General features: G+C 41.9%; 1 protein-coding gene across 3 annotated transcripts in view; it reads left to right on the top strand.

Moving 5' to 3' along the window:
- Nucleotides 1–21,873, top strand: part of GHR (growth hormone receptor) — a 272,895-nt gene that overhangs the window by 183,428 nt on the left and 67,594 nt on the right. For all 3 annotated transcript variants that reach the window (XM_043599152.1, XM_043599144.1, XM_043599136.1), the window contains one exon: nucleotides 14,393–14,458. In XM_043599152.1, the coding sequence (XP_043455087.1) occupies nucleotides 14,393–14,458 (66 nt within the window). The remainder of the gene's footprint in view (nucleotides 1–14,392; nucleotides 14,459–21,873) is intronic.

The raw sequence follows: 21,873 nt of genomic DNA, 5'->3' as shown, positions 1-21,873 counted from the left end.
CCACAGAACCTAGCAAAGAGCGAGGCATTTAGGCAATGCCTTGACTGAAATGATTATATGTAATCAGTTTGTCATCCCAATATTTGTGATCATCAAGAAATGGCTGTAGAGAAGACATTTTCAGAAATATGGACATACCATTCATTTACCTTCATGCGTGCCACTGGTCATGAATATACATGGGTATTGTGGTTAAGCTGAAGAAACAGGAAGTTACCTACTAAAACCACACTACAGAAGTAGAAATTTGAAAAAAAAAATACACTTAGTTGGTTTTAATTAAAGAAAATTATGTGGCTATAAATTGGCATATTTCTAAAATATACTGATTTGTGCCAGTCTATGGTAGGAAGATGTCCAAGGAAGGAAAACAATGAAAATTATTTCCTAGAAGCTTTGGATAGATTCTATTTATTGGAAATAAGTATTCCAAATAGTCCACATTCCAATGTGACTTCAAGAACTTTTTTGGAAGTCTCTGTGTCCTCTAACACTGTTATGCTACTCATTTATAGCATACACTTGGGTCACATTTTCCTGTTTGGAGAGATCATCCTAATGATAGTAACTGTATACAAATAGTTTGCATTCCATGTTCCTCCTCAGCAATCTTTTCAAGAAAAATTACTGATGGAGAACTTCAGTGACCAGTTCAAGGGGAAGGATGAAATGTCAACAGTTGTTGGAATAAAGCCAATTATGAGAGGTTTTAGAAAGGAGGGGTGTATTGCAAGGAGTTGGAGATTTTGCCTAGGAAGGGAAAGATGGAAACGTTCAGCAGGAAAAGATAAAGAGAAAAAAGTTAAGAAGATAGAAGAGAGAACACAGGCTAATGATCATAAGGGCACTGTCTTGTCTGAGGCATCTGTTTGCATTCACAAGTTGTGAGACAGGAGTTGGAGGAGTAGAGCAGAGCCTTCTAAAGAAAAGCTTTATTTTTTTAAATGTCTTTTAAGCTTAATTATTTATTTTGAGAGAGTACACATGCCCGTGGGACAGGGGCAGAGAGAGGGGGTGACAGAGAATCCCAAGCAGGCTCCTCACTGACAGCACAGAGCCTGACACAGGGCTCGAACCCATGAACCATGAGATCCTGACCTGAGCTTAAAAGTTAGATGCTTAACCAACTGAGCCACCCAGGCACCCCTGAAGAAATGCTTTAAATGCTGGACTGAAGAATTTGGACTTAGGGTGCCAGTTGAGTTCATAAGCAGGGACATAGCAGAATGCAAATGGTATTTTAGGAAGATTAATCCAGCAAGCATACAAAGAATGGACTGGAATCCTTGATCCAGACAGAGATAACACAAGACTTTGGAGTAAGGCATGAGTGAAGAAATGAGGCCTCATTAGGGAAGTGTTAAGAGGGAAGGAGAGGAAGGGAAGAGCCTAGGAAATCCATAAAGGAAAGAAAGAACCAACATCATGTTCTGACAACTAGCAGGAAAAGGAGGAGTTGTAGACAAGTCCAAAATTTTAAGCCTAAGAGTCTAAGAAAACAGTGATGATGCCATTGCTGGAGATGCCATTGCTGGAAAAGATAGTAGCTACTCTTTAGATGACCAACTATTTGCATTCAAAGCTTCTTCCTGCTTTACAGCCCTTTATGCCCCGCTAAGCAAATTAGCAACCACTTATCTGTTGCTGATTTTAAGGAATTGTCATCAAGTTTCCAGGAAAATACTTACAGGTGCATCTGTAGAACACATAGCCTACAACTTTGAAATTTGTTGCAGATAAGGTAACAAACAGGAAGTAGGTAAAGTTCCAACTATTACAGGGCCAAGGGCTTCATTCATGTATTTATCCATTCAGCAAATATTTATAGAATGCTTATTTTGTGCCAGGAAAGTAGATTCTTGCTTTTTCAGGCCTTATATTCTCATGGGGAAAAAAATAGGAAAACAATCAAGAATACAACTAAATGAATAAAATAACACAAAGATAAATAAGGGCTCTGAAGAAAATAAAACATTGTGTTGTCCCACAAGTGACTGCAGATACCTCTTTCAAATTATTTGATCAGAGAAAGCATCCCTGGGAAGATACCATTTGAGCTGAGACCTCAATCACGCACAGGTCATTTAGGTGCAAGGAACAGCAAGAGCTGGGACTGAATTAGTTGAGCAAGTTTCAGAGCTGGAGTATAATGATAAGAAGACATTGGTATAAGAAGTAAAAGTGGAAAGCAGGAGGCTACTCTTGGAATGTATTAGGATCAGGAGCAAGTGACAGGAAGCATAATTCAAACGGATTTAAAGAACAAGAAAACTCATACATATAACTAGAAAACCAGAGGTAGATTGACTAAATCCAGTGACTCCAAAGTTCTTTTCCAAGAGTTTTGTCTTTGCTGTCTTAGGTATATCAACTTCATCTTTGGGCTTGGGTTGAAGTAGATAAAGCAAGGAGATTATGGCATACTGTAACATTTTTTCCCTTAAATTTTCTTTAATCCCCTCAGTAAGATTCCCTTTGGGCCACATCCTCTTTCTTGACTTCTGAAGCATATGGGAGTGACCCTCCACCCTCTTACACCTGCTTAGAGTGCAGGGGTTGGGTCAGCTTCCCTTGAGGTACATGAGCTGCTTGGAGAGGAAGGGCTCCTGAATAAAATTAAGATTCTGTTAGGAAAGAAGAAGGAGAAAGGCAGTCTGGAAAGGCAACCAGCCATATTTACTACATAAGGGATCTTAGTGCCATTATAAAGAGTTTGGACTTACTCTGTATACACACCAAGCCATTGAAGAATTTTAGACAGTGAAGTAGCATGATCTGATTTATGGTTTTAAAAGGTCACCCCGTGGGAGCGTGTCTCCGTCGATTGAGTGTCCAATTCTTGATTTTTGCTCAGGTCATGATTCTGGGGTCCTGAGATTGAGCTTTGCATCAGGCCAGGAGCCCACTTAAGATTCTCTCCCTCTCCCCGGCTCGCTCGCTCGCTCTCTCTCTCTCTCTCTCTCTGTCTAAAAAAATAAAAATAATAAATAAATAAATAAATAAATAAATAAATAAATAAATGGTCACTCTGTGAAATGTTTTAGTGGTTAATTGAAAGGTAACAAAGGGGAGGTGGGAAGACTGGGTGGGAAGCTGATAGTCCAGGAAAGAGATGTTGGGAGCTTGAACTATAAAAAATAGCAAAGGAGATGGAGAGAATTGAATTGAGATGGAATTGACATAACTTGTTGATGGGTTGAACTGGGGAGTAGGAGTTAGGGAAAATGAAGAAACAAAAATGACTTCCAGGTTTTTGGCTTAAGTACCAGGTTAGATGGTAAAATAGTTTACAGAGATAATGATAAGTTGAGAAGGATCGGGTTTTGTTAGGAACTATCAAGAGTTCAGTGTTTTGATTGAGAATATTGAATATTGAATATCTAGTGAAGATGCCAAAAGAGGCTGAGTAGAGTCTGGAGTTCAGTGGAGAGGCTCAGGCTGAAGATAGAAACCATTACAGAACCATCAGTATATAGATGATGTTTAAAACCATGAGACTTGATGAGATATGCCTTGAGGGGTGGTGGGAGGGGGAAGGCTCTGGAAGCAGAGTCTGCAACACAATAAGGAGAAAGAGAAGCCAAGAAAGGGGACCAAGAAAGAGCAGCCAGAGAGATAAAAAGGAAAACAAGCAAATTTGGCATCATAAAACTAGGCAAACGAACATGTCTTTAAAAGGCAATGGTACCACTAAATCAAATGCATCTGAAAAGTTGAGAAATCTGAGAACTGAGAAGAGAGCTTTGGGTTTGATAAGAACAGGTTTAGTGGAAGGAAAGGGTCAGAAGTATAGCTGAAGTGGATTCAAAAGAGAAGAAACTAGAAGTGGAGTCAGTCATTCAGGCAGGGCTTAAAAGATGCAGGAATAAAAGAAGATTCTGGGACGACAACTCCTAAGAACCCAAAACTAGAGTATAATTTCCAGAGGAGTTTTTTTTTTATGTTATTCTTTTTTTTTTCTTTTTTTAAGTTTATTTATTTTGAGAGGTGGGGGGGTGGAAGGGCAGAAAGAGAGGGAGAGAGAGAATCCCAAGCAGGTTCTGCCAGCACAGAGCCTAATGCGGGGCTCGAGCTCACAAACCATGAGCTATGACCTGAGCCAAAATCAAGAGTCGGAACGCCTCACCATCTGAGCCACCCAGGCGGGTGCCCCTGATGGTATTCTTTGGAAAGAGAAATGTCCTGTTGGGGTCTTCATTTGAAATGAGGTTGGTGGCCCCACCATTTCTAGCTTCTATAGATTCCTTTTCCCTACATAGTCCTTCTATTAAAAGGAAATTAGGCAATTGAGATTTTGCAATTTAGGGCAGGGGGCTGATAAGATTCCTTTGGGATCTCAGTTGCTCTTCCAGTTGCACCAGCTCCTGCTAGGACATTCATTAAATATAAATGTAAATTAAATGTAAATGTAAACTAAATATAGATGTGAATTAAATAATATAAATATATGTATACTTGTTGCATTTGCTACAGATCCTAAACTTGAACTCTATAAGGTCCCTGATTTTCCTTTGCCCCATCTACCCAAAGGTGTCCCTTTCAGTCCCTTTAACTTACATCCACCAGAAAGTAGAGCAGGGCAGAAGTTGTGTGGGGCTCCTGTCCTTCTCCCTCCCCCTCACCTCCTGGCCACAGCACAATAAAAACTCTGTTCAGAATTTGGCTAGCTGCTTCTTTTCCCACATTCGATCAGGGAACACTTAAAGCCATACAGTGTCCCTGTCCCGCCAGAAAACCTATGGGCAGGGTGCCCCTTCAGGCCGCCACAAAGACTCACTGTGCAAAGTGTCTATGGCCAGAGCAGGGGCCACATGTGGACTATCAATAAGGCTTTTGATTTTTCCTTATGTCATGTCATCATCACATTAAACATAATTCGAGCAAAGAAACAAAACTTAGATTCTACGCTGTAAGACTTTGCCTGCCCTAGAGCTACAAAGAAATGTACCTACTTTTCAGTTTTAGCATGTTCCTTCCAGAAAAATGTCATAAGTTTTTTTTTTTTTTACACCCAGTATAATTTTCCCCTTTAAGTGGATGTTATGTGACTTGATTGACTGTTTTGACTCTGCTTGTAAATTGTCCATTTTGGAAACTCTAACTGAAGTTAGATTTAGAAGTGAGCTTCGGCACCCATAAAGGTTGCTTCTCACTGGAGCCAAGAACTACAGAAGGCATAAGGAAAAGGACAAAGTGCAAAAAAACAAGCATCAGGTACCTTGCTGCCAAGGTACGTGTCTGTGATGGATTGTCACCTTACCCGTCTCCATTCACTGTTGGGTAGAGCTTCCATTTTCCACTGCGAAATAATTCTTGGAGCTGGTCCCGTGTTAGCCACAGAGCAGAGCTCCAACAATTTCTTTCCAAAGCTGGCCTTCAGAAAATGAATTTAAACCTTTTGAATCAGGTATCTGAGCGAAGCTGTGTCAAAGTTTTCTGTTGTTTTATTGTTGTTGTTGTTGTTATTGTATCTAAATGCGACAAATAGATCTATAGGATGTACGTGACCTACCACCAAGACGCTCTGTTAACGAACATACCTATAATCAGACAGGTACACATCAAAAGAGGGGTTGTTAGAATAAAAAGTCAGAGAGGCATCATATTACAGATATTTACTGAGGGCCTGTGTATGCAGGGTTAGAAAGGATAACGTGTGGTTTCTACTTTCAAAGGACTTGCAATCTAATTGAGGGGGCAAGAATGGAAACACATGCAAACTAAATAGTGCAACATACAGTATAGGGCACAAGTAACTATCAGATAAGTAGCAAAAATAATAAATGTCATTAATTGAGAGTTAATTGTAATAAATACATACTAGTATATAAATAATTAATAATACTTACTATGTGCCAGACATTCTGTTAAGTAGTTTATGTACATTATTTCATTTCCTGAAGTACTATCCTCGCTCTAAAAATGGGAATTACCTCTGATCTTCTCCCCATTCTGAAGAAAGAAAGAAGAATGAGGCAAAGATCTAGAATCAGGAATATGCCAGATGGCAAGCAGATACATTGATCGGAGGCTAAAGACCCATTTAGGGGATAGAAAGAAATGAACCTTGAGGCCTGTGTTAGTGTGTTCACCACCATATCCCAATGCCTAGCATAGTGCCTTGCACAAAACAGTTGCTCAATAAATATATCATGAACCAAAAACAAAACAAAACAAAACAAAAAAGCCCTCTGGTTTGTGTCTATAACCCAGATCAAGTACAGTGAGATAAGAGTAATTAGTGAATTAGAGCCATATACAAAATAGTCTCAGAACCCAATGCCAATACCTCCCAGTCCCCCAATTACAGTAAGGGATTCAAGTGGGAAAGCGACACCATAGTGGGACAGGTCTGACAGCAACAGCAGCTGCAACTCACTGGGGTTCCTGTCATGGAAACTGACCTGGTGAGCAGTTCACAAGTCCTCACTCTGGCCTGCAAGACTGTACGATATCTGACTCTGGGCACCTCTGCAACCTCAAATCCTTCTTCTCCCCCCTCTTCCCCTCCCTCTACTGCCACCGGGGCCTCCTTGCTATCCCTCAAACCAATCTCAGAGCCCAAATTCCTCCACCCTACTTTTCAGGTCTGTAATAGCCACTCTCGCCACATCTGGCTACCCTGCCCTGCCCCCTGGCACTATCTGTTTATCTGTCTGCTGTCTTCCCCTACACACACTAGAACATGGGCCCAGAAAGGCAGAATTCCATCTGTTCTCTTCACCATTGTATCCTCAGCATCTAGGATCACACCAGGCATGCCATTAAGTACTCACACACAGCAATTCTTTTTTTTTAATGTTTATTTATTTTTGAGAGAGAGGGAGTGGGGGAAGGGCAGAGAGAGAGAGAGAGAGAGACAGAATCTGAAGCAGGGTCCAGGCTCTGAGCTGTCAGCACAGAGCCCGACGCGGGGCTCGAACTCATGAACCGTGAGATTGTGACCTGAGCCGAAGTCAGACGCTTAACCAACTGAGCCACCCAGGCCCCCCTCACACACAGCAATTCTGACTGGAGATCATTCTCCCTAGCTCTCAACTACCTACTTCCCAAAGGAACAAGATTTTGTTCAAGAACTGTTATGTGGAAATTGATGAGTAGAGCTTGGAAACAAGAGACAGGGTGGCAGGAGCCAGACCAACCTGTTTATAAAAAATGCCTTTGCCCAGAAAGGGGAAAATACACCTTAAAACCTCTGGCAAAGTACATGCTTTCTTAGGACACCTTTAGCATGCTGTGCTTCTGAAATGGCGCCTTGGCTAAACAAGATCCATAAATTTGCCAAAACAACCAATTCCCAGGACGTAAGAGTCACTGCTACCAGTCTCAGCCTCGTAAACGGACACCGGGAACCGTATGCCATGATATCAAAAGACTGGCTCAGTGCTGTAAGCAAAGCCAGGCAAGTGAACCACCCAGGTGACAGGAAGGGAAGTGAGAAAATTAAACAATCTTATTTTCATTATTTCTTTCCCTCACTGAACACTATTAAGGAGCTAGACGCCATGAAAATGGGTTAAAATATGCTGACTTTGCCTCAGGTTTGAGCATTCATGGTTCCTGGAGAGTCTTCTTTTGTGCAAATTCAGACTCCAGAGGCCACAGGATGTCTGATAAATTCAAAGTAATAATATAAGTAAGGTCGTGATGCCTCCCAACTTTCCTTGTTGGAAGAGTTCATGGTGAAGTATTCCGTAATCTCATGAATATGTATGGGGCACTCACTATGCTTAACAAACTATGCTAATGGGATGGTGAACCCAAAGGAGAATGAGACATGGTTCTTGCCTTCAAGCTTCAAAGAATTTCTCACTCATTGGGCACATCAGATAACTAAGATGGTAACAGGAAATAATAAGTGCCCCAGTCCAGGTATTTTTTTAAGTGTAAAAACACAAAGGATGGAGGGATGGAGTCCAAGTGGGAGAAAATAAGACACTTCATGGAAGAGAATACACTCAAACTGCTCTTGAAAGGTGGACGGAATTTCCATAGGATTAGATGGCAGAGGGCCTTGATGTGTAGCATTTGCCGACTTTTATTGTGTAAATATTCCCAGTTTGGCTGATCTCAAGTCGATGACGTGATGCCACTGAATACAAAGTTGGGAAGAAGTGCCAGCCCCAGCACACCATCTATGAGTCACCATCTGAGCTTTGGACCTTATTAAATCAGTCTGACCCTCCTGCTTTAATGAGTGGATTCACAGGTCTTAAAAACCTCTAAAACAACATTATAAGGGAAGAGACACTTCTGCCCTTCTCCCTCCGCTTCAGTCTGACCTTTTAATACTCTTTGTCTGTCCTTCTGTTCTCAGCCCTATGTCCCCGACTGGCCTACCTAGTATTGATCTTGGCCAAGTGCCAACCTGTGATTCTGGTGCTCTTCTTAGTGTTGTCTATGAATGCTCGGGCCGGCTATCGCTCGGCACAGGGACTGGCTTCCTGCCCATTGCCGGTGTTGACACCCCTGCTGTCTCCATAATGAAAAGCAGCTCTAGGAGCGGCTGGCTAGCTGGGCAGGGTGTTTAACTGTTCTTGTAGCAGTTGGAAGGGAAAGCCAGAGAAATTGCTGGGAAGCTTTGCTGAAGGAAGATGCAAGCCAGCTGAGACCGGGAATTCATATTAATTGCTCCTTTTAGTTCTCCTTAAAAACAACCACCACGACAACAAAAGCCGCACCACCAATGTGTTCTCCTTCAGCCACTGCACCTTTAACTGGTTTTATCACCCAAAGGGTTACATTTGAAATGCCAGGCCCCAGTATCTGTCTTTAATTGCAAGCAGATGTCCTCAGTACGTGCATAAGCTTGTGTCAGGAGGATGTTTTTTAAAAAAAAATTCACCAAGGAGATCGCTGCCAGACAGGAAAGGAATATGTGAAACTTAAAGTTATTATTAGGAAACTTCCCCCATTGGGCCCACTAAGCAAGGGGCTGGCCTGTGAGAAAAGGAGGTCTCTAAGATCTCTCGCTGCACATGGATTCTTACCTTGAGACCCAGCTACTCTCAAAATACATTTATAGCAAAATATGGCCACTGCGGATTTATTTCAGCATGCGCCTTTCCTGATGATAGTTTCTCTTCCAAACTGTTATATATTGTTTCATGAAGAAACTTTTTTAGCATGAAAACGTGCTTGAAACCATCTGCATCATTTCATGGTTCTTTTTGTTTGCTTGTTTCGGTTATCTCACGTGATGTGCTCTGTGATTTACTGTTCCAGTATAAAAGAAACACACTCCCTCATTGAGCTCTGGGGAGGTAATATTGTCTGTTCCAAAGGTCCAAAGATTTCCTGTTCAGATTACACAGGCTTCTTTAGAGCTGCCAAGAGTCATAATATGTACGAGATAATATGCTTTAATTCAGGAGAAACTGTGGATGGGGATTCAGTTAATCCAGTGAGCCACAAAGGAAAGGAAGTTCCAGCTTAGAAGTATCCCTGCAGTCAGGCCCAGGATTTGCTGTGCCCAAGGGTAGCCATGGCCAAGAAGACAGTGCAGTTCCAGGACCTGCTGTGTAGCATCACTGTCATGCGTCTTACCTGGTCTCTCATGAATCGACCCCTGAAGGGTATTTCTGCTCAAAGCCCCAGCAACCTGGCCCCATCAATATATCTTGACAGAATGTCTGCAGTATAGCTCTATAGCACAAGTATGCCCTCATGAGCATCACCTGTGTGGGGGAAGTCCTCATAGTAGAGCCCCAAAGAGGACACAGGGACTCCAACCAGAGCAAATACACCTTGTCATAACAATCACCTGGCGGGGGAATGGGGCATAGAAGATAAACTAATAGATTCTGGGGACCTTGCCAATACACAGATTGACCAGGGCCCTGGAGATTCAGATTCTATAGATCTGAGACAGGACCTTGAAATCCGTATGTTTCACAAATGTCGCAGTGGATCTTGATGGTCAGGCCAGTTTGGGAAACAGTGGAGCGGGGGTGGATTCAGAATCTGGCTCCAGTTCAAATTTGGATTCTACCATGTAATTGCTGGGTAGCCTAAGACAAGTTAGCTAGTTGGTCTGGGCCTCTGACCCCCCCATCCATAAATCATAATTAATAATACTTCAGAGGGTTGTTGTGAAGGTAAAATGGGAAAATCTATAAAATGTGCTTAGCGTAGTGCCTGGTGCATTTTTAAGCACATAAGCAATGTGAGACGTAAGCACCTCACATTTTTTAACATTGCCATCAGCCAGCGCCTTCAGACAGCAGGATAGTTTGGGGTGTGGCATCAGTGTGACCAGATACCAAGCTTGACCTTGAGCCTGCAAGGGCAGGTTGAAGGGAGATAAGGACTTTAAACTGAATACTTTTTAGTGAGGTTGATCACAGTTTGACAGAAAAGAAGGGCAGGAAGGCAACAGGTGGATCTGGAAAGAGCTGTAGCCATTGAAACCCAAGGAGAGAAGATTTCTGCTATACGGTCAAGGATAAACAGACCTCAGAAATACAGGCAATAGTCAATCAAATGTGAGGTTTCCAAAGAGAGACACAATTTGCTGAGAATAAATTATTTTTGTTTGATTCCCTTTTAGCCTCAAAGCCAAAGTATAGAGCATTTATAAGTCATCATCATTTGCCTCATTTATGTAGCAGGCATCATGATTCTAAAAAGTGTCATGCCCTGTTGTCCTAACAGAGGTTACAAAGATGAAATAGCCACCCCAGGAAGCTCGCTGCGTGTCAAAGGGCACAGGCAAATGAGCAGTGACAGCAAGGGGGGTAAAAGCAGTATCCAGGACTGTCGGATGGAAAACAACTAACCTTCCTGAAGGTGAAAGCAAAACCTCTCAGAAGGTTTTTTTCCCAATTGTATTGAGACAAAATTGACATAAATCATTGTGTAAGTTTAAGGTGTACAATGTAATAACTTGACAGATGTAGGTATTGCAAAATAATTATCACAGTCAGAGGCAGTCTTGAGATAAAGATTTCATGACAGTTACATCATCGTTATCATAATCCTAAACTCGTAGGGATAACAACTGCTAACATTAATCAATGCTTAATTTATGGCAGATTCCATGTGAGGCCCTTTACGTTACCTCTCGTCACGTGACTTCCACATGCAGTACTTTTGTTTATTGACTTGTGTTTGCACGGTCTATTCGGAGCTGGGTCCAAATGCCATTGCTGCACAACTGGTAAATTACGATACTCCCCAGAACATTGATTCTTCCCCTCTAGCTCCCTTCCTGGTACAGTAGAGAATTCACTAACTTACAAAAACTAGAATTGACTGCATTTAGTCCCAGCCTGAGTCTTTGACCAAAATCACCTCCCCAGAGTCCCACTGTCTACATTCAGCCTGCACAGGAGGATGTAAATAGTGGAGGGTCTCACTGGGCTTAGGGCAACATCCTGTCCTCCTAAGTGCAAAGCCCTAAGCTCACACAGCCTCGTGAAAAACACTGTCACATTCTTCATGAGAAAAGATGGGCCCTTGCTTTCAGGGTAATGGCTAGCAATAATAACTGAAAAATAATAATAGCTATAATAAGAATATCTAACATTTACTAAGCACTTATATTGTATATTTAGTATATTGCGTGTACTAACTGATTTAAACCTTGCATGTATAGATACTTGTCACTGTCCCCATTTTATAGATGGAGAAACCAGGGGCAGATATATGCCATAGTTAAAAGTTGAGTACAAGGTTGCACATAAGTAGGAAAGATCTGATTGCAGCTAGTTCTAGTCTTGGGGTCCTGTTCTTGGGCAGGTCCACCCTGAGGAGCTCTACTCAGGATACTGCAAAGCAGGAATTCTCCAACATTTGCAGGATCAAAATTAAGTTGTTTGGAATGACCATCCCCAATGCACCCTGACATCCCCCCCAACTCAACACACCCCAGCTCAGCTTTGCTCCACCCACTCCCAACAGAGAGATCGAGGCTCTTTACCTACCCAGCCTGTGTCTCACTTTTGTGCAGTGGTTCTCCTGGCCCCAGCTGCCTTTCCCTTTCTCTCCATTGCCTGTTCATCCCAAGGTCGGCACCCATCTCAAAGAGTCCCTTCCCCAGGAAGCTTGTCCAGACTTGCTAAGGGCCATCCCACTGCTCCTTTACAGATTCCTACCCAGAAGACTGTGGGCTCGCTGAGGCCAGGGGCTGCAGCTGACCATTTATAACAGCAGCATTTAAAAGCTCCTATGTAAATAGAGTCAGAGTGTTCATTATCTGCTTACTGTCGCATGCGTTCGTTTTTCCCTCACTGCTCAGCACTTACAGACATTAAGGACAGCTTTGACACTAATTAAAATTAGCAACTTAGCATGACACCTCTGTTTGCTAAGAAGACAGTTTTATTCATTGTGTTTTACTTTTGTAACCAGCACCCTTTTGGGCCTGGTGCAAATCTGTGGCCTTTCCTTGAGGACGCCATTTGTTCCTTTTATGTCTTGACTCATCACATATTGTGGAGAGTGTTAGCTGAGGAGCACATTTGCTTTATGAAAATGTTACCAAATGCTGATACCATAAAGGGGAAAGCACCAGATGTCTATCTGCAAAGAAAGCAAAATCCTCGTTTGTGACGAGTCAGGGGTAGCCAGGGCTCCCCAGGCATTTCCGGGCCTGGGGTTTGGCTCTGCATGCTCCCTTGGGGCCTCATAATTGACCCCCACATTCCATCTCAGTCATCATTCTGGAGAAATTTGTCAGCTTTACTGCTGATCTGTGCCTGGAAACTGGTGTCCATTAGTGTTCCCAGTTTTAAGCTGAGACACATTTGCTGGATAATTTTGACCAAAATAACACGTAGGATTGTTTGCTGTCCTGTGATTGATTTAATTTTACTCTTCCTTTGAGCTGTCACGAGTTTCTTAAGGTGCATACAGTTGTCAGTGGAACAGGTCATTTACAGTCAGAAATTATGTAAACTTACCAACTGAAATAATGTTTTAATGCCCAACTTAAGGCAAGGGGTCATAAAACAAAGCATTCTCTGATGTGTGGTAAGGAATTGGAGGGGAGCATGTTCTAGATAATGGTAATAATAAAGACTGAGGATATCAAGGCCTCTGGTCAAGTAGACTTGAGGGTATTTTCATAAAATGCAATTTTCCTTCTGGTCACGTTAAAATCAATGTGTAATACATTATCTATTCTGGGCAAATATGTATTCTCTTTGCTTTCTGTCATAATTCTTTATTGCATTTGGCAGCAAATGAGCTTCTAATATTAACATTTAGAGAGAGAATAAAAAGAACTCATAGTTCAGAAGTCATAGTTGCACAGAATTTAAAATATTAACTCACCAAAACCCCCAAAGCCTAACTTCACTTGGAAAAATGCTCTCACTGATATGCCCAGAATGAAAAAAATCTTACAAAGGTTAGAATCCTGCAGGGTTTAGTGAGAGGATCCTGACTTCATCTGCTGGGTTCTATATTATGAACACCACACCCGACAGCTGCTTCCTCCTGGTAGCTCAGTGGGAGCAGTTAGTGAAAAAGCACATTGAAGAGTGGACCGGGGCTGGTGGGCAGGACCCGCCTGACTCTGAAATTCAGGGAGACAGGAGTGAGTCAGCTCGCTGCCCAATGCATCTTTGTTTTGCTCCTTGCCCTTTGTTCATAATCAGAGAGAGATTTCTTAGCATTGTTTCTGCAGACCTCTACGGAGGCCCAAAAGCATCAGCAGCTTCCCCGCTTCCACATGATTCCCAGAGTTTATTGTGAGCCTGGACCACGTTGCCCCTCTACGGAGGTGCAGAATCCTAGAGAAATCCCCTTGTCCACCCAGATAACAGTTGCATAGTAGCAACAGTTGTAGCAAAACAACCTGGTTCAGAGGTTCAAAGACAACTGCATTGATCATCTTCCATTTTTTCCTGTTTTTAATGCAACCTAATAGTGGTACCCATAGAATTATAGCCACTTTTAGAATAGATGACTCATTGCATGCCACACGTCACAAATCCTGTGTCCCTCCTGTGCAACTTTTCAGTTCCCTTCATCCCTTCCCCACCCCCAAGATTGCTCACATGTTTATTTCCAAGAATAAACTTGTTTGACTGAACTGTTTTTAATATTGTTTTGAAACGAGAATTTATGTCCCTCTGCATTTTCACAAGCAAGGCTCAAGCTTGGACTCAGATGTTATAGGAAGGCAATTTTCCATTGTTTCTGACCATGTCTAGCCATGAGACCAGAGGTGACTAACACCAGGGTTTCCATGTGCTCTGATATTTACGAGTTCTTTTTAGAGGGTAGGTACACTTTTAATTTTAAAAAGAAAAAGAAAACAAGGGAGAGGATTATTGTGAGGTTGAGCCAGGTCACATTTTGTCACTTGAAAGTGAAATTTGTAACAGAGTCACATCAGACCATTTTTACAGGGATGACTAATGGTTTTCTTCTCTTTCTGTTCCAGCCACACCAGCTATCCTTGGCAGAGCATCCCAGAGTCTGCAAAGAGTTAATCCAGGCCTAGGGACAAGTAAGAATTTCAGTCCTTTTTCTGTCATCAGTGATATTGTCCATGCTTTACCGTATTCAAGCTACTATTTTTTTCTCTGCCTTATTTGAGATTTGGTACCTGGATAAATGACAGATTGAATTTGCAAAAATAAGCAAAAATATATATATACTTTTAAAGGATGTCTTTTTCAGCTTCTCTACAAGGGGGCTTTTTCATCTCTCTAATTTGCTTATCTTTAGAGGTTAAGTAAAGCCAAATTAATGTGAAGGGGAAAAAAAGATAAAATAATTGTGGACCAACAATTCGTTTATTGAATTTAGGAACTGCCTTCTTTTACAAATCGTGTATTATGTTGTCAGTATGATTTTGAGATGTTTATTTACCTAGTGATCTCATTGGCAGTAAAGCTCTCCCTTCAACCATATCGTCTTATGATCCAAAATTCTGCCTTCAAGCGAGCTCTTCTCCTTAAAACGCCTTTGCACATCACCCTCTTGTCCTCTGACAATCTCCCCTTCATCCCCAAGACTGAACTCAGACATCAGCTCTGTGGGGACGCTTCTCTACATCGGCTAGAACCAAAGGCTTGCTCTGCCTCTGTGCTCCCAAGGACCTTTGTCCACTGCTCCATTAGAGATCCACTTCATGGTGTCTGAGCGTATATGCTGGTCCTGTGCGCAGAACTCAAACCCTCCTGTTTTAGAAGCCTCCACCATGTTCGTCTGTTCCCTAATAACCCCCTAATATGAGGGGTTAGAAAAGGGGTGGCTTTTTAGTGATGTTTCGGTTCTCCCAGCCAGTATTTTTCAAAGCCTTCACACAGCAGATAATGTAACTTATTGCTACTTTCTGCAAGGAAATGAAAAGGAATCCGTTAAGAATGTCTTCCTATGTATAGAATGGTGGGGTCACTGTTCTATACACAGGGGTGCACCTGAAACTAATATAATACTGTATGCTAACTATACTGGAATTAAAATTAAAAACTTCAGAAAGGAGAATGTTTTACTGATGTGCATGCTCCGCCCTGCATTGGTCTCTCCTCCACACACGTAGGACTCTGCTCCTCACTTTCCCTCGGAGGGGTCGTACGATTTTTCCCATTTTCTTTGTAAAGTCACGCTGGGCCTTGTTGCAATACCACCTCTGGGTATGGCAGATGTGTTGAAGAAAGTCTTGCCAAGTCATTTGGCATATGTTGATTTTCTGTCTTTGTGATAAGCAAGAATACCAATTACCCTTTCTCTGTGATATATCACAGAGATACTGACCTGCCCACACAAGGCAGAATACTATCCTTCTAGCTTCTCCTTTTCAAAAGTTAGCTCCCCTCCATCCCAGGACTGATTGGATAAAGTTACTCCCATCCGTGGATGTGGCTACCAGTGCACACTTTTCCACAGTGCACATGCTTGGACACAGGGCCACCTTTATCATCCGAGCATCTCATTGAGATGCGACAGACCCTGGTGCTCTTATCACCTCCCTGTCACTGTATCCCAAGCGTTTAATTCTTTGCTAGGCACCCAGCCCTAACTCTGCACCCTGGGGAAGAAAGACATGAGTAAGATATTGTCCTAACATCAGCAATCTCATATTCTCACTCAGGAGATAACTTCACACACGAAGCTAGTGTTCAACGTGAACTGTCTGATCATTACGCAGTTATAATTCATACATTTCCTATGTGCATTTTTCTAAATTCTCAGATTCAAAGCAAAACCCCCATGGAGGAAAAACAAATTACACCCCCTCAGGGCAAATTCCAGGCAGAACTGACCTAACATACATAGATGCCACCACACCCCGCCAGGCCACCTGTAGTTTATTCTGGGGCTATTGTAGTAACCCCTGAGTAGCAGTCTCCCTCCTCTCCCCTTCTCCCCCCTACTCATCTCTCCCTTCTTGTATCCACCTTCCTCTGCCAATGACAGTTTTAAGAACCCAACATATCACTCTGCTCTAAACAACTCAAATTTCAAACTTCAAACCTACCCCAAGCCACTGAAATCCAACATCCCTCATCCCCGCTTATAAGTCTACACTACTTAGTACTCCCCAACAACACTGTGCTTTCCCACCCCTGGGACTTGCTCATTTCAGCCCGTCTTCCGGGATAGTCCTCCTTCCACCTCACCCTGCATTCTGTAAATATAAATCCTGCCCGTGTTTAAGGCTCAGCCAGAACACAGTGCTTGGCCCAAAGCAGTACTTCCCTTCGCCATGTTCATCTTCGAGGGAGATCATGCTATTTTATACCACTTTTAAGGAATATATCAAATGCTGCTTTGCAGTAGAGCTATTTGCATATTTCTCTTATCTCCCCATCGGGATTGTGAACAGCTGGATCTTATTCAGAGTTGTGTAATTCACCGGGCCTAATACGGTACCTTGAACATGGTACCTTGAACGGTACCTTGCATATGAATTAATTAAATGGAAGCACCCTTCATAGCTCCCTGGTTACCCATCCTTCTCCACATTTAACAATTCCCACAAGCACCCCTTGTTATGGGGCCTCTGGGCTGGCTGGAACCGTCATGGAGGATCAGATCTCCCCACTTGTGTTAATTACACATTAATTACCCTGTTCCATTGTGGAAAGGACTCCTAGGAATCAAATGGTTTATACTCCGAGGACAGCTACCTTACAGGCAAAGGCTACGATATGGTAACAGTAGAAGAAGGGTATGCATTGGCCAGGGTCTGACCCAAGTGTGGGCCTTTTTGTCCCCTCTGTGAAACACAGATGTTCTTTGTCTCCAGATTTGGAATCACTGCCTAAGTGCCTGCCAAACACCTCTGTACCAGGAAGCCCAAAGTCTTCTCATGATGGCTTTTCTATAGTAAGCCAGTGATGTAGGCACATTCTAACTGTTTGGACGCCCTTAACCATCAGTCCCCAGGTTCCACTTTAGGTGCGGATTGTACACCAAATTACATTGGTAAGCAGCATTGACAGATTTATATATCCTGCACAACTTTCTGAAAGAGATTTTGTTCTCTCACTTTTAAAAGCCATTCCTTTTCACTGAATTTACTGCATATTGCTGTGAGAGTGTAAATTTTGTGATCAGTGGCATTTCCACCTGAAATTAAAATGAATATCCAACCGGAGGAAAATATTGAAGTTTCATTGACTGGCATTTGGAGCATCAATGAGTCCAAGATTTTATGAAAATGGGCATTCTGAACATAAACATAACGACCGAGGTCAGAGTTAAGTTTTGAAAGGATTCCAAAAGATTATCATCTTAGATGGGCACAACAAATGAATTGCTTACAGTTTTATAAGTTCACAAACAACTTCCTTCACATCGTAAGTTACTTTTCAATAGAAACATGATTATGAGACAGAAGTTTGATACAGTCATCGTCACCTTTACGTGTCCTTATCTTACGGTCTTAGCCAGACTCCTGTCCTCGTCTGCTAATTTCTCTCTGTTACCTCCTGCTTTTCCCTATTCCAAGCCATCCTGCTCTCTGCTCCCATGTTCATTCTTCCTGCCTGCGTCTCATGCAGTGATTCTTATGCCTGAACACCTTCAGTAGCCCCCCACTATTTTCTACCTTATGAAGAAGCTCATCTCCTTGGCATTCAAGAAGGTCCATCATGTGGATTCTAAATGCTTTTCTAGCCTTATCGCCCTTGTATGCTGTGGACACCCACGTTCGTGTCTCTGCTTTTCCTGCTTCATTGTATCTATTCCTAATTACCCCTTCACCAGAACTTCCCTCTTCTTTCCTCTGAGTCAGAAACATCCTTCATGGATTGTTCTCTTTCAGGCATATTTCAAATATCACTTTATCCCCCAAGAGGATGAGTACTTCCATCTTGGAATCTGTGTAGGCCTTCCTTGCTTTCTCTTAAGGAAAGAGTATATAACACAGTACTTTTCAAAACTCAGCCTGTGGAGCAAGATAGCAAGACAGACTGTTTAAGTCCCAGATCTACCACGTACTTCCTGAGTGATCTTTCCTAAGTTTCATAAGCTCTCTGTACCTTGGCTGTTTGTTTTTTGTTTGTTTATTTGTTTGTCTTTAAAATAGGGGTGCTAACAGTACCTACCTCATAGCTGTTGTGAGAATTATAAGTGTTGATATATTTAAAAGAGTTAGAATAGTATCTGGCCCCATGGTGTTTATTGTGTTCTCTCGTGGCCCTTATTTTATTCCAACAGGTATTAGGATTGAACTGGATGAAATGTCCTATACTCAGCTTTATTTTGGACCTTAATATCATGTCATTTGTTTCAACCTAATGGATTCTTGTGTATGCTTTCTATTCCCTTGTAATAGACTATACTATCCTCAAGGGTAGAGGCTCTATTGTATATGTCCTTGTCTCCCACAGTGCCTGACACATGCCAAGTGCTTAATGAGTAGTTTCTGGATTTTGAACACATGCACATGCACACATGTAAAAAAAAATCCAGGTTTTCCCTGATAGCATAATTACTCTTTGGCTAGCACAGAGCACCTCTATGCCCTCCAGCAGGCATTTATGAAAGGAGAGGGACAAATATATACAGGAAGAAAAATTTCTCTTGTCCATTGCTATAAAAACGTATAGTCTTTCCCAAAAGCCTTCCACAGAACCTTAACTTCAGGTCATGGGACTGGTGTCATGGTCTAGTCTTAGGGTATGTCACAGGACCTCTATGTCATCACTGTGGTATTCTGTTGGCACTTCAGCTGCTGAGGGAAGCATAGCCCCACTCCTGCCTGTGACCCATCATTGCCCCCATCCAAGCTGAATGACCCTCTCAGCTTTGCGCATTCTTTTTCATCAGATATTTTCAACTTTATGGGCTTACTAGCTGACAATAGGGCTAAAATAAGCACAACACAGGGGCGTGTGTCAGAGCAGGGATGGTATCTGCGAATCTGCAGGATTTACTTCTAACAAAGAACTTGAGCTTCACATGCTTTAGAGAGCAGTTCTGACAATGGGTTCTGAAATTAAAGCTGACATTGAATTCTTGACAGGCTACTGTTTATAAATAAGTCAGTAAATGATTCAGTAAGTAAACACAGATTATTATGATCCCTTTTAAGGAAACAGTGTTTATGTTGGCTCTCTCTTGCACCCAGACTAGTGGTAGCCCTTCCTGACTCATAGCACTAATCTCCAGGTAACGCCAAGCATCCTACAGGTACTAGTTACACCCCCCCCCTTCCTTGCTTCTCTGAAGTACGAGGAAGACAGACAGAATTATGTACTTTACACAAGACGAAATGGAGGTGCAGAGAAAAGACGTTCCTAGACCAACAAGACCAACAAGAGAGTAAAGAAGATACTGTCAGTGAAAGTACTTTGTATCTCTCCCAGGATACGCAAAATAAAGTGTAGACAATGCATATTATTGATAATTCAAATAACAGTGTTCAATTACAAGGCAAAATATGGCCTTGGCAGTGACTTTTTTCCAGCCCCAAACACCCAGACAATGCCTGCCGTTACTCCCCAGCTGTTCGTGTTTTATCATACACCGTCCTGTTTTCACATGTAATTGTTGGGAGATAAAGATTCTTTGTAAGATAAATACTAGGTCTTAACTTTTTTATCCTTCCTCAATTCCTAGCAATTTGCTGAGCCACAATCGGGGGTAGGTAGACATTTACTACTTCATCTACAAGAGAGCTGTTCTCTGTGCAGATGCATCAGCCAGTGTTAGCGGCACTGTGGGAGTGGGAAGTAAGCCTGCAGCTCAAGGCCAGCCTCCTCAAGTACTCGCAGCTCCTTACGGGTTATAAACATTTATCAAGGTCTTTTCTTTCTTCTGGAACCCAAACAATAAGAAAGTATTTAGAAATCTGTGGACATAGGCCTCTAAAAGCCTGGAATCTTAGAAGTGACTGATTTTTTTTTTTTAAGTCTGCAAAGGATGACTAAGCAACTCCCTAAAAATCCCAGTGGGCCCTTTGTGTGCTCTATACACCAATTTCTAGTTTGGTTTCTCTTCCAAAGCATAACACACATTTTTCAAGGATGAAATCCAAGATAAACGTTCTTTCACCCTGGGTGACCTCAGTGGGTGGTGAACACTTTTTAGACTCTAGAAAGCTAAAGCCTCCCAATGTTGGTTGTGACCTTGGAGTTCTTCTAGCCTGCAGCCTTCTGATTCACTGCTGAGTTCTTCAAAACCAACTCTGTAATTACCGCTCTCAAGAGAGCTCTGGCTTCTGCACACAGGAGCCTCTCCAGGGAAAGAACCCCTGAATCTGTCATTCCAGAAGAGCCTTTGACCACACCAGCTTCTACTTGTGATGAACAGTTTCTTCAGATAATATACACGTGTACATTGGGGGAAAAATTTGAATTTGTTACGTAGGTGTGCACTGATTTTAATACAAATTAATCTATACACTTAGACGATACTACATCACATTTATAAAGATTCATGGAACTCAAACACATGTGCCATTAAATAGTAGTTCAAATAAGAGTATGCCTCATGGCAAATATATGCAATATGAAATAACATATTTAAGTAAGAAATAACTCAGGTGATTAATTACTAAATGAAAAATGTATCACTTAGAAAAGAAGTTATACAACTTTCAAAAGGCTTCTTAAAATATATGATTTCGGGCACCTGAGTGGCTCAGTCAGTTGAGTGTCTGACTCTTAATTTTGGCTCATGTCATGATCCCAGGGTCATGGGATCGAGCCCCACATCAGGCTCTGTGCTGAACATGGACCCTTCTTAAGATTCTTTCTCTCTCTCTCCCTCTGTCCCTCCTTGACCCACCCCTCTGAAATAAAAAAAAAGTTTTAAAAAAGAAAATGCCAATACTCCAAAAAAAAAAAAAGGTATGATTTAGGGGGACCTGGGTGGCTCAGTCAGTTGAGTATCTGACTCTTGATTTCAGTTGAGGTCATGATCTGAGGGTCATGGAATCAAGCCCTGCTTTGGGCTGTGCATTGACTGTGGAGCCTGCTTAAGATTCTCTCTCACCCCTTCTGTCCCTCTCCCAGCTTGCATTCTGTCTCTCTCTCTCTCTCTGTCTCTCTCTCTCTCTCTCTCAAAAAAAGTATGATTTACAAGAAATTGATTTGCATGTAATTTGCAATCTGTGATACAAAATAAGCTATTTTCTTTTAAGGTCAACAATTATTTAAACTACAGGTTGGCAAACTATAGTTCCCAGACTAGATGCTTGCTTTTGTAAATAAACATGCCTATTTGCTTCAGATTGTCTGTGGCTGCTCTGAGGATAGACTAGTCATCATGTTTGTATCGGTTGTTGTCTCTTAGTCTCCTATAGAAAATTATTTTCAATTTGATAACTGACATTAATGAGGATACTGGATTCACTATATGAATTTACTTCACAGTCAATTCTTCTAAAATACACTATATTGTAAAGTAGATTAAAAGTATCTTCTAATCAATGTGGACATGTGGGTTTATTATTATTATTATTGG

Source organism: Prionailurus bengalensis, chromosome A1 (assembly GCF_016509475.1).
Source record: "Prionailurus bengalensis isolate Pbe53 chromosome A1, Fcat_Pben_1.1_paternal_pri, whole genome shotgun sequence".
NCBI classification, from domain to species: Eukaryota; Metazoa; Chordata; class Mammalia; order Carnivora; family Felidae; genus Prionailurus; species Prionailurus bengalensis.
Note: the sequence above shows the minus strand (reverse complement) of the source record. Positions and strands in the feature narration are given on the sequence as shown.